Raw genomic sequence first — 13,715 nt, 5'->3', positions numbered from 1 at the left:
ATAAGGAATATTACAAAGGATGAAAAGGGACATTTCCTAACAAAAAAGGAGTCAATTCATGAATACTAAAACACTAAATATAAATGCATCCAATAACAGAACTTGAATATCAATAAAGCAAAAATCAAAACGAGAAAAAGGCAAATCAAAAATAATTTCAACACTTGATTTCAACACTTCTCTCTCAGTAATTGATAGAACAAGTAAACAGAAAAATCAGTAAAAATATAGAACACTTGAACAGCACTAAGAACCAGTTTGATCTAATTTACCTTTATAGAACAACACACTCAACAACTATAGAATAAACATTCTTTTCTAATGCACAGGTAATGTTCACAAAGATTGACTGTAAACTACATCATAAAGTAAATTCAATAAATTTCAAAAGATAAAATGAATTTAGAAATCAGCAAAATAATTGTATTAGTCTTCTTGGGCTGCCATAACAAAATACCACAGACTGGGTGGCTTAATCAACAGAAATTCTGTTCTGGAGGCTTGGGAGGTCCAAGATACAGGTACCAACAAGATAGATTTCATTTTGAGGCCTCTTCTCTTGACTTGTAGGTGGTCACCATCTCACTGTGTGTTCATATGACTTCTTTGTGCATGTGCAGAGAGAGAGTGACTTCTCAGTTCTCTTCCTATAAGGATACTAATTGTATAGGATTAGGGCCCCACCCTTATAACTTCATTTAACTTTAATTACTTCCGTAAAGGCCCTATCTCCAAATATAGTCACATTAGGGGTTAGGGCTTCAATATATGAATTTTGAGGGGGACACAAACATTCAGTCCATAACAATAAGATATCTAAAAAATCCCTAAATGTTTGGAAAACAACCCATGAGTTAAAGAGGAAATTATAAGGGAAAATTGAAAACATTTTAGTTGAATGACAATGAAATCACAATATATTAAAAAACGTGGGATGCAGCTAAAGCAATGTTTTGAGGGAAATTTATAGCTTTAAATGCTCACAAGAGAAAAGAAATTAAAAGGTATAATATTGGGGCTGGCCCAGTGGCATAGTGGTTAAGTCCACGTGTTCCACTTCAGCGGCCCAGGATTCACGAGTTTGGATCTCAGGCATGGACCTACGCATCACTCATCAAGCCACGCTGTGGCAGTGTCCCACATACAAAACAGAGGAAGATTGGCACAGATGTTAGCTCAGGGCCAGTCTTCACCAAAAAAAAAAAAAAAAAAGGTATAATATCAGTGATCTAAATTTCTATCTTAAGAAGCTATAAAAAGAAAAGTAAATTAAAGTAGGTAAAAGGAAGGAAATATAAAATAAGAGAAGAATCAATAAAACAGAAAAAAGTTTAACAGAGTCAAAAGACAGTTCTTGGAAAGGAATAATAAAATTGAATTGCTAGCAAGACTAATCCAGAAAAATGGGACTTACTAATATCAGGAATAAAAAATGGATTATCACTGCACATCCTAATGACATTAAAAGGATAAGAGAATATTATGAATAATTATGGTATTTTAGAGAAAATGAAAAAATTCTTCCAAAAAATCACGAGTTATCAAAACTGACTCAAGAAGAAATAGAATATCTGAATATCCCCATATCTATTAAAAATATCTTGAACCGTATTAAAGATATTGAATTCATAATCAAAAAAGTTCCCACAGGGACAACTTCAGGCCTAGACTGTCTCACTGGCATATTGTAGCAAACATTTAAGGAAGAAATAATTCCAATATTGTGCAAAAAATTCCACCATACAGTTCTTCAATAATTTCATAAAATGTTTCTCAACCCATTTTATGAGGAACAAGATAATCTTGATACCAAAATATGAAAAATAAATTACAACAAAACTACAGAAAATTATTCCTCCAGAACACAGACTCAAGAAATTACTAGCTAATTGAATCCAGCAATGTATAAAAAGGATGAATGTGGGGGTTTCTCTAAGGAATGTAAGGTTATTTTAACACTGGTTAATCAAATGAACAAATTCAGCAATTAATAAAATAAGAGAAAAATCATATGATTATCTCAGTATATGTAGAAAAAGCGGGTGGCAAAATTCAACACTGCTGAATTTTGATAAAAATTTGGATAAAAATTCTCAGTAAACTAAGAATATAAGGGAACTTTGTCAGTCTGATTAAAAGCATCTACAAACAGATCATGTCCCTAAAACTAGGTACAAGGAAAGGATGTCACTCTCTCCACTACTATTCAGCACTGTACTGGAGGTCCTAGTCAGTTTGAAAAGAAAAAGAAATAAAAGACAAAGATTAGAAAAAAATAAAATTATCTCTGTTCACAAATAACCTGATGGTCTATATAGATAATGTGAATTAATCTAAAAATAAATATACACAAACTACTAAAATCAATAACTGAATTTATCAAGGTTGCAGGATACAAGGTCAATATACAAAAATCAATTGGAAAATGAAATTTTAAAATAATACTATTTAAATCGATGAACAGTAAGTACTTAGGAATAAATTTCCTGAACAACAGTGAAGAACTCTATACTAAAAACTACACAACATTACTGAGAGAATTTAATTAAAAACTAAATAAATGAAGATATACCATGTCATGGACTGGAAACAGTATTTTTAAGATAGCAATTCTCTCTAAATTGACGTGGAGAGTTTCAATGTAATCCCAATCAAAATCCTAGCAGATATTTTTTGCAGAAATTGGCAAGCTGAGTCTAAACTTACATGGAAATCTACATTCTTAAAGTTCTATTCTAGAACAGTCAAACATTTTGAAAAAGAACAAAATTGGAAGACACACATTACTTTATTTCAAGGTATACTACAAAGCTACATTTATCAACACACTGTGGTATTTGTATAGAGAAAGACAGGCCACAGAGCCAAATAGAGATCTATATTGGGTCCACATATAAACGGTCAACTGCTTTTTGATATAGATAATAATGTATTCCAATGGGGAAAAGATAATGTTTTCAACAAATAGTGTTAGGAGCACTAGGTATCTCTATGAGATAGAGATAAAAATGAACTTCAATGCTTAACTCAAAATATTTGTTACTTTGAAATGGATCACCAGAACTAAACATAAAAGCTAAACATAAAAATTTACTATAAAATTTCTATTAGAAAACATAGAAGAAATCTTCTTTACCTTGGGGTAGTTAAGATTTCATGACACAAATAGCACCAACCACAAAAGAAAAAAAAACTGACAAACTTCATCATAAAACTTAAAGCCTTCTACTCTTCAAAACACATACCCTACCCCTCAGAAAGGAAAGGCAAGCCAGATCAAAATATTTGCAACACATATATATGAAAAAGGATTTATGTCCAGAATATATAAAGAACTCTTACAATGCAATAATAAGAAAACAAACAACCCAATAAAATGGTCAAATTAGTTGAACAGACACTTGAGAATATATACGAATGGCCAATAAACACATAAAAATATGATCATCATTAGTTATCAGGGAAATGCAAATAAAAACCACAGTTCCACTCCACAACCCTTAGAATGGCTAAAATAAAAAAGAATGACAACATCAAATGTTGGCAAGAATGTGAAACAACTGGAACTGTCATAGATTGTCATACACACTTTATACAGAAGTATAAACTGGCACAAATACTTTGGAAAACAGTTTGGCAGTTCCTTTTAAAGCTAAATATACACTTATCATATAACTCAGCAAACCCACTCCTAGTTATTAGGTATTTAGCCAAGATAAATGAAAACATATGTCTACACAAAGACTTGTATATGAATACTCATAGCAGCTTTATTTATAATAGTTAAAACCTAGAAACAATCCAAATGTCCATTAACAGGTGAATGGATTATCACATTGTGGTATATTTATACAATGAAATACTACTCAGCAATAAAAAAGAAAAGCACAGGTGAGTAAAAGAAGCCTAAATACACAGTATATGACTCCATTTCTATAACATTCTAAACAGGCAAAACTAATCTACAGTGCTAGAAATAAGATTAGTGGTTGCCAGGAGCATACGGTGAGAAGGCTGACTGTAGGTATATACACAGAGAATGTTCTGAAGTGCTAAGTCATAATCACACATGTGTGTATATTTGTCAAACTTCTTAGAACTTTACACTTAAAATGGATGCACTTTACTGAATGTCAATCATACCACAATAAAATTGATTAAAAAATGAACCTGGTAATTCTTAAGTGCAAAAATGCAAGCATTCTAAGCACCTGTAATTGACTCTTATGATTAGTCAATAATAAAAGACAGTCTAAAGTTACTTGAAGCACCAATTATTTGGTGATAATTAGGCAAAAAAAATTTGGTTGCCCTACTTTTTACACAATACTTTTTCTAAACAAATATGATAAAATGATTTTTTTAATTCTAAGCATAGACTCAAGATTAAATGTTAATGTGAATGGGACTTGAAAGTAACAACAACAACAAAAAAAACTAAAAAATGCTGACCTAGAAGATGAAGTTTAAACTTAAAATCCCCATAACCTATCTAGCCATCTTTGGACACTCCCTAATTTGCACTATAGAGTAACAACAAAATTTAATAATTGCCTTCACAAAAGAAGAAATATAGATGTCAAATAAGCATATGAAAAGATGCTCCACATTATATGTCATCAGGGAAATACAAATTAAAAGAACAATGAGATACCACTACACACCTATTAGATCCATAACACTGACAACATCAAATGCTGATGAGGATGTGGAGCAACAGAAACTGTCATTCACTGCTGGTGGGAATGCAAAATGGTACAGCCACTTTGGAAGACAGTTTGGCATTTCCTTACAAAACTAAACACACTCTTACCATATGATCCAGCAACTGCACTCCTTGGTATTTACCCAAAGGAGTTGAACACTTATGTCCACACAAAAACCTGTGCACAGATATTTATAGCAGCTTTATTCATAATTGCCAAAACATAGAAACAACCAAGATGTCCTTCAGTAGGTGAATGAATAAATAAACTGTAGTATGTCTAGAGAATGGAATATTATTCAGCACTAAAAAGAAATGAGCTATCAAGCTATCAAAAGACATGGAGGGACCTTAAATGCATATTACTAAGTTAAGGAAACCAACCTGGAAGGGCTACATACTGTATGATTCCAAATATATGATGTTCTATAAAAGGCAAAACTATGAAGATAGTAAAATGATCAGTGATTACTAGGGTTGGGGGGTAGGGAGGGATGTATAGGAGGAGCACAGAGAATTTAGGGTAGTAAAAATACTCTGTATGATACCATAATGGTAGATACATGTCATTATACATTTGTCCATTCCCATAAAATGTACAACACCAAGAGTGAACCATAATGTAAACTATGGACTTTGGGTGAGTACAATGTGTAGGTTCATCAATTGTAACAAATGTACCACTCTGGTGGGGGAGGTTGATAATGGGGGAAGCTATGCATATGTCAGGATGGGGTGCATATGGGAAATCTTTGTACCTTCCTCTCAATTTTGCTGTGAACCTAAAACTGCTCTAAATAAATAAAGACAATTTTAAAAAATTAATAATTGCTACCTCCCTGCTTTTCACCCTTCCACATACACAGCTGCTCCATATCTCCATGCCTTTGGATGTCCTCTTCCCTTTGCCTGAAAACATACTTCACTGAAATTACTTGTTTAATTACCTCTTTACTGCAATAATTAGTTCCAATTATGAATAAAGCTACTATAAACATCCATACACAGATATGGCTTTTGTTCGTTTTATATCTCTTGTGCCCATTTGGTACCTAGTATATATACAGACCTCGGTTGGTGTCAAGTGACTGTTAATGCCATTGGAAATAACACCCAGGTCAGGAATTCCTAACATTTCTAGTCCTGGGGAAATCTAGCAAGGTTAAAAATATCTCTGTGAGCCTCTAGCAGGCTTTTTCATAACCCGAAAAAGAAGGCACAAAAGAAAAGGAGGAAAATATAAAAGGGGAAGCCCAATGTCCTTAAAATTCCTATGACACAGGTTACCCTGCCTTTCCTGGATGACTCAACTCTTGCCCCACTAAAGCTATTCTCCACACAGCAGCAGTAATGACAGACACCATTTAAGCACTTTAAACGGATTAAATGAGTTATCTTTTGGTAAAATACTTAGAACAGAGCCTGGTAGAGTCAACACTATAAAAGTATTTGTAAAACAAAGAACAACAAGAAAAACATTTAATTCTCATAACTCGATGAGAGGGTTCTATTAACACTCTCAATTTATAGCTAAGGAAATTGAAGCACAGAGAAGTGAGGTAACTTGCCCAAGGTCACATAGCTAGTAACTCAGGCATTCTGGCTCTTAATCACTATGTTCTGCTGCTCACTGCAATTAGATTGAAATTCAATTTTCTTTTGTATCTGCAGTCTCTAGCACAGAAACTTGTCCTACAGTCGTCACTCAATAAATACGTATGAACTGAATGAATGAATGAATGATTCAAATAAGTGACTGAAGAGCTTAAATGACTAGGCATCTTTTTTTTTTTTTTTTTGTGAGGAAGATCTGCCCTGAGCTAACATCTGCCAATCCTCCTCTTTTTGCTGAGGAAGACTGGCCCTGGGCTAACATCCATGCCCATCTGCCTCCACTTTATATGGGACGCCGCCACAGCATGGCTTGACAAGCAATGTATTGGTGTGCGCCTGGGATCCGAACCGGCGAACCCCAGGCCACCACAGCGAAGCGTGCCGCACTTAACCACCTGCGCCACAGGGCTGGCCCCTGACTAGGCATCTTTTCACCTAAAACTCTTATACTCTCTGGAGAAACTCTCTGGTCCAAAGATGAAATCTGGCACTTGTTATTTGTTACCTCTCCCAAAAGACAGTAACAAATATGCACTGACAAATAAACAAAGAGAGAAACAGGGAAAATCTTTAACCTCAAAGGAACAGGCAGACGGTGCAAGAAAAAATGTATAATGCCCATGGTCAGTCCCTCCCCATCTCGGTGCTCCACCTGATGGGGCAACAAAGAATATGGCCCACCAAAGATGTTTCAGGCAGTACCAGCCGGGTTGGACACCAGGGCCTCTTTTTATTGCCCCTAAACATCTTTCAAATATCTAGGTGGGCACCCATCTTCTCTCATTCCAGGATAAGCCCTTGAATATTCAAGCTCTAAATGCATATGACTGGTCTCTACTAGATCATGTCTCCATTTGCTCCCTTGCTTTCAAAATGTTTCAGTCTCTTCATTTTTGCCTCATATCCCAACCTGCACCCTCTCCACTGCCCTCTTTTCAACTTTCTCTTACTCTACGCTTCTTGCCCAACATATGGTAAACTGTACATTGTGGTCAGCATGAATATACCATAGTTTGTACAAGGAGAGAATGACATTATCTAATTTCTTTCAGAAACACTTTCTAAAGGCATTTAATATCTTCTTGGGTCTTTTAGCTGAAATGGTCCATTGAGTCTGACTTCACAAGGAACAGAACATATCTTATGAAGGTCCACAGCTCTTTGGTTATTCTACCTCTTGAGGGTACTTAGCACATGCCTATCATAATTATCCTCCTATTGAACTGCAAAATTCTTAAAAATAGGGATCATTTCTTATTCTTTATTCTAGTATTCATGATTCCTAATCATAGTGGAGGCACATAGTAAACCCTAAATGATATTTTTAAAAATAGCTTCCCTTTGTTTCTGAGTTTCCCGAAACCAATAGTTTCTTCTGATTCTATCATCTAAGTATAGATTTTTTTCCTCAATAAATAATTTTGTATTTATTCAAATACAGTCACTGGCTACTTTACTACCTAGTCACATGGCTTTGCAAAATGTTTCTATAGTTGAACATCTATCAGCTTGCCTTTCTACTTCTCCAAATTCCTAGATATTTTACTTTACAGTTATTCTTAAGGATTATCTTGAAAAAAATCTTAAGACAGATCCTTGAAGCAATTTTCAGAGACTGGTACCATATACTCTTTTCACTCTACGTGGCTTTCCATCTATTCCATCTCCTTGTTTCTGGTATCTTAGTCAGTTTCCTATCCACTATAACACATTATGTCCAAATTCATTCCTTCTCTCTTAAATTGTATTTAGTGGAGAACCTTGTTAATGACTGTTTGAAAGCTGAAACAGATCACGTTACTGATTCTCTTAACATTCTATTATATTTTTCTGATATTCATCAGCTTGCTTAAGTCATTTCATGAACTTTTACTGACCACTTTGTGTCATGCACTAGGCAAGGCATTAGGAAAACAAGAGATGAAATACATATCCTTTGAATCAGAAGAGCTCAGAGTGAAGTAGAGGGAGGAGGAGACACAAGTAAGGAAGCAAATATAGAAATAAACACTAAGATAGGGTATGCACAGAGCCCTGTGGGAGCATAAGGAGGAAAAAAAACCTTTCTATGATGGTTCAGAGCCTCGATTTTTAAGTCACACAGACCTGGATCCAATTCTTAACTCTTCTACTTAAAGAGTTGTGTGATGTAGGAGTCAAGGTTTTCTCATTTGCAAAATGGTATAACAACCATTTCATCTGTTCCTTGTTGGGAATTGATGAAACGAAGTGCTTAGTTTGGCAATACATGACAGGTACGCAATAGATGGTGTATGATATTTATAATAAGGGGGCATCTAGCCTAGGTAAGGAAGGCTTCCTGGAGATGACTCTCGAATTGAGTCTTAACCAATGAATAGAAAGGAGAAGGAATCAAGATGGAACCTTAGAGAAAGATTAAGTTTCCACACTAGCATCGAGAACTTTTCATAACCCAGTTGCTACCTACATCAGCAACCTCATCTCCCTTAACTCTCCTAAATGAACCCTCCCTTTATCCAGGCTTGTTTACTCACCGACCTCAGAATATGCTTTACTTATTTTCTCTTCTCTATCACTGCTTAGGTCATACCCATCCCTGTTCCTGGCATTAGCCTAAAGCCTGTCCATAAGACCAACGTTAAGTCCCACCTTCTTGTAATTGATCAGTCTGGCCCTTAAATGGCTCCATTCTTTGAACCTTCCCAGCACAGGGTCAGATTAACACACTCTTCTCCACATTTCCTTTGCCCTCCCACTACATACATGCTCATCATAGTCCTTAACCATCTGCACCTTTGCAATGATTTAACTTTTTACATGTGAATGTCATGTCTCCACTGGAACATAGATTCCATGAGGGCTAGGCTTCATGCTATCAAGAGAAAACAGGGTGAGGATATAACACTTAGTCTCAGATCTATTTGGTACATGAGGGAACAGGTCAGAAAACCGTTAGCAACAGTCTCAGGGTTAAACCCAAAGCACATGACGGGTCTGCAGAGGCTTAAACGCTTGGACTTAATGGGGTTTCTTGTTTTTAGATTCTCACCTTGATATGTCCTTAGCTCTATGAACAGCAAACTGTAAAAACTTTCCACTGAGGATTGTGTTAGTCATTTAAGATGCCTCAAATCCTTCTGGGAATAAGGCATGATATAACAAAATAAAAGTCAGGAGAAAGCTTGGCAGTCAACTATTTAGACACGGCTACTACACTGGGAGGTAATATATGGAACAGCAGAATCAACAGATCTGGGTTAAATTCCTGGTTTGAAACTTACTGCGTTTAGATCTTGGGCAAATCCTTAACCTCTCTGAGAGACAATTTCCTCATCTAATAATGTGGATTAATCACTTACTACTCAGGGTTGCTGTGAAGATTAAATGAGTTAATATATATATAAAGTAACTAGTACAGTGCCAGAAAGATAATACTTCCTTAATTATTTATTATTAAAACACTGTACCAACCTATTATCCTTTGCAACTCCTTTAAAGAAAGTAAAAAAAAAAACAGAGATTCTTTTCCCTCTTTAAAGATAGTGTATCAGGAGCAACTTGCTGAAACCCACTGAGGCCTCAGTCCTGAACAAAGAATCCTAATCCTAATACCCAATGAGCAGTAGGGTTGTCTTTATGGCCAATCTCTACCTGTTAGAGTGAAAAAAAGCTAGATTAGATTCTTGTCACGCTTCTTAGAGTAACTGAATCATTCCAAAATCCAGAACTCCCAGCTTGATAAAGGAAAAAGTAGGAGGTTTAGAGACTATAATCAAGCTGGACTCCCATAGAAAGAAAAGAGATTAACAGTGTTCCATAAAGGATAAAAGGTGAACTCTTCAAACTCCTGAAGGCATTTGAGATTGTGACCACTGCCTTTGATGATTCTTCAGACCACCCACTGTTAGTCCAAAATGGCAGGAATCATAAAATAACACATGGAATGGGCCAAAGAATCATGAACTCTTGGAAGTGGAAGGCAGTCATCCTGCCTAAGCCTCTCCTTACACAGTTGAGGAAGTAGGCATAAGAGAGATGCCAAGCTTTTTTGCCTCCCCAGATACTCACTTGTCATAATTTTCCCAAGATTTCATTTCTTCCCTTGCAGTAAGCAAGATCAGACAGAATAGGTTCATTTGCCTTGCAAAATGGGCCCCAAAACTGGAATTATCTAAGAGTCTTGCCCGTGACAGAACACTGGCACAAAAAAGCAAAAGTATATATACATTCTTGCAGTTACCTGATTAAACTATCAGGTCCCTGCATAAGAAGTCGGACATAGACAAAGAGTGACAACGCTGCCTACAAACAGAAATATATACGTAGAACTAGAGGCTTTTCATATTTCTTCTATAGAAAGAAAGATCTTTACGTGACTACCAAAATTATCGGAAGTTTCTAGTGATGATAACTGATTTCTTCCCTGTGTTATCTTCATGACCACACAGTGAAGAAAAGCTGAATTAGACCGTGGGATTTCTTAGGAGTTCCACATACCAAGTCACTAGCTCTGGGAGATTATAAACAGAAACTTGAAACCTTTTCTTGTTAACTTAACCAATCAAATTTCCAATGACTGTTTTTATCCAAGTTCAATCCTAAATTTGTGGCTCTCCTCTCCTAAACTCTTAAGTTTATCAACTTAAACGAGTAAGACATGAAAATGCTTAGGAAAATTAAAGGAGTCACTCGGTGAGTAAATCCATTCACTTGGAATAAATGCACATACAATACAGAAATTAAACCACTTTTGAGTGAACTATATTAGCTAGATATAATTATTCTTCTTAATTAGTCCCTTGAAGTTTGTCCTAACTTCAATGATTCAGAAAAACGCGAACATAAGGAACTTGAAGTCTGCAAGATCAACAGGATCAGAAATTTTAGTGAATGGTGAGCTGAACATTAAGCAACAGGTTATGCAAATGCCAAAAAAGGTGAAGTGATATTACACTGAACTTTAAAAATATTTAGTGACTAGAACACGCAATATCAGAGGTCTGCTCTGCTCTAGTCAGGAGATCCTAGAAACACTATGAATGCTGCAGCAAAAGGACTATGTCAAAGTACGTTAAATTCTTAAGCAAGGAGACAAGAATCAACCCTCAAACCACATCACATGAGAGCTAATATAATAACTAGGGATATTTAGGCTACAGAAGGAAGAGACAAAACAGGAACAGAACAATTAGATGCCTTTTAATACTTGCAGGGCAATCAGAAAAAGAACTACCACTGTTTTAACTGGCCCTGGGAGAAGAACAGTTACCAATGAATGAAAAGTATAGAAAAACAGATTTTGCTTTAACAATAATTTTCCATGTTTGCCTCAAAAGTCAAGAAATATTAAGAGTGAGAGAAGGAAAAATTTACATAAAATAGGAAAAGTGAATCTAAGAGACTTGGGCATACTGAATGAGCCTTTGACAAAAGTTTGGGAGTTCATATGGAGTGTGACACTAAACCATGCAGATTAGCAATGAATTATAGTCTCATAAATAAAGTCCACTTTCAGTTTTTTATAACAAGAAAGAAGATGAAGTATAGATGATGCTGAAAGCCATATTTTATGAAGAATAATCCATGAGTGGTGGTCAAGCTATTGCAAAATTCCAGATGAGAAAAGATGGACTGTTCCAGGTAGTGGTGATAGGAATAGAAAGGAGTGGAAGGTTTATAGAGCCATTTCAGAAATAGAGCTCATGGTACTTGATGACTTATTGGAGACTCTCAGAATAACAGTATTTAGCAGGAATTATCAGATTAATCTAGCCATTCATCTATTAACAGTAACAACAGCAGCAGCAAACACATACATAGTACTTACCATGTCAGGCAATGTTCTAAATGGTTTACATAGATTCACTCATTTCATTCTCATAATTCTATGAAATATATTCTATTATTATGCACATTTTAAGGATGAGAAACTAAGGCTAACATCAGTAAAGACAGTCAGCCAATAAATATTAAAGAACTAGTAAGAGATTAGGTACCAGACTTGGACCTACATAATCCCAAAGCTAAAGCTCTTAATCGATACACTAGACAGCTGTAAAGGAAGGGCAACAAAATCCAAAGCAGGCAGCGTGCAGTAATGTTATGAGCCCGGTCCAGAGGAAAGCGCCAGCGGGCAAGAGGACCGAGGAGTGAGGATTTGGCGGTATCACAATCACAGGATGCGCTTGCTTAAAAAAGAAAAAAACCCAAACAAAAGAAAAAACCACCTGCATTGAATCCAAATTCCTAGAGATAGGACCTAGAAATTAACTTTTTTAAAGAAAAACAAAAAACCCTGGGTAATTTTGAGGCAGACCCGGATTTGGGAACTGCTCTAACAGATCTCTAAGGTTTCTTTCTGCTTTAACGTTCTAGCTGACACTCTAAATGAATTTCCCGGAAACGAAAGGAAGGAGGGAAGGATACTAGCAGCAAGAAAACGCCTATACATTTACAGTTCACACCGTTTATGCTCCCCTTTTTACTAAACAGTCTCTCATAGGAACAAGGATAGAGCAGGCAATGGAAGGAGGGGTGCGGTGTCCACCGCATGCTAGCTAAAAAGCAGGCTTTTTCCCAGGATTTTCTAGTATCAGCAGCAGAAAGAAACCCTTCCTGACTATAAACACATGTGGTAATCGACTGCAAAACGAGGTGGATTCCTCAGCTGATCCGTCTCTGGCTAACGATGGATGCCAATATATTCTCCTACGTGCTCACAAGCTTGCAGGAAACCTCTAGGTTGGGGCCTGCCTGCTCTGACTCCAAAAGAATCCGGCTCAGCACCAGAAGCGTCTGCTCTCCAATTACACCCTCAAGTACCCTACTCCCAGAGGTGACCTGTTCCTCACATACCTGAGGGTCCTCGGGTAAGATTGATCTCTTCCTCAGTGACCAAATAATCCACCCTTCCGTTCATGTTTTCCTGCTTGTCTGCTTCCCACGGTCAACTAGGGGTCCCACAGGTAAAGGCGAACCAGCCTCCGCGCGGCGCCCAACGCACACCACTTTCGGTTTCAGCAGCCCCCGGACCGGAAGAGGAAGCCGGGAGCGCTGGAAGCGCCAGGAATGCTGGGAGTTGTGGTTCTGACCGCCGACGTGCTGCGTTATCTCAGCCGGCCCTCGAAACAACCTGTGAGGTGAGCTAGCAGGAAATTAGTGTTCTAATTTACTATTGGGGGTGGGGGGGTGAGGGGATAGTAAAAGTAAGAGTCATAAATGAATTGATATTGTCGAGGAAAAATTAAAAATAAAATCTCCTGCCGTCTCAGAAAATCTCCACAAATGTAGGAAAAAAAAATGGGAGAGAATTCTATTATTCAGTAAGCATTAAACCAGAGTGGGCTGGGCGTCCGATAATGCGATTGCCAAGAGACAGAAATCTCAGTTTTTTATATAGCCAAGCAGATACCAT

At 36.6% G+C, this 13,715-nt stretch overlaps 1 protein-coding gene across 3 annotated transcripts in view; it reads right to left on the bottom strand.

Annotated features, from left to right (window-relative positions):
* The window catches only part of SYNJ2BP (synaptojanin 2 binding protein), a 40,982-nt gene extending 27,663 nt beyond the window's left edge, over positions 1 to 13,319 (bottom strand). For 2 of the 3 annotated variants that reach the window (XM_087448306.1, XM_087448308.1), the window contains exon 1: positions 13,157 to 13,319. In XM_087448306.1, coding sequence (XP_087304432.1) covers positions 13,157 to 13,220 — 64 coding nt within the window. In that variant the 5' untranslated portion in view covers positions 13,221 to 13,319. The remainder of the gene's footprint in view (positions 1 to 13,156) is intronic. The other variant, XM_014784346.2, reaches the window with a different exon arrangement.
* Between the last annotated feature and the right edge of the window lie 396 nt (positions 13,320 to 13,715).

This window comes from Ceratotherium simum, chromosome 24 (assembly GCF_057802395.1).
Source record: "Ceratotherium simum simum isolate JZ-2026a chromosome 24, ASM5780239v1, whole genome shotgun sequence".
Classification (NCBI taxonomy): Eukaryota; Metazoa; Chordata; class Mammalia; order Perissodactyla; family Rhinocerotidae; genus Ceratotherium; species Ceratotherium simum.
The sequence above is the reverse complement of the archived record's forward strand: the minus strand, read 5'-3'. Positions and strand labels throughout refer to the sequence as shown.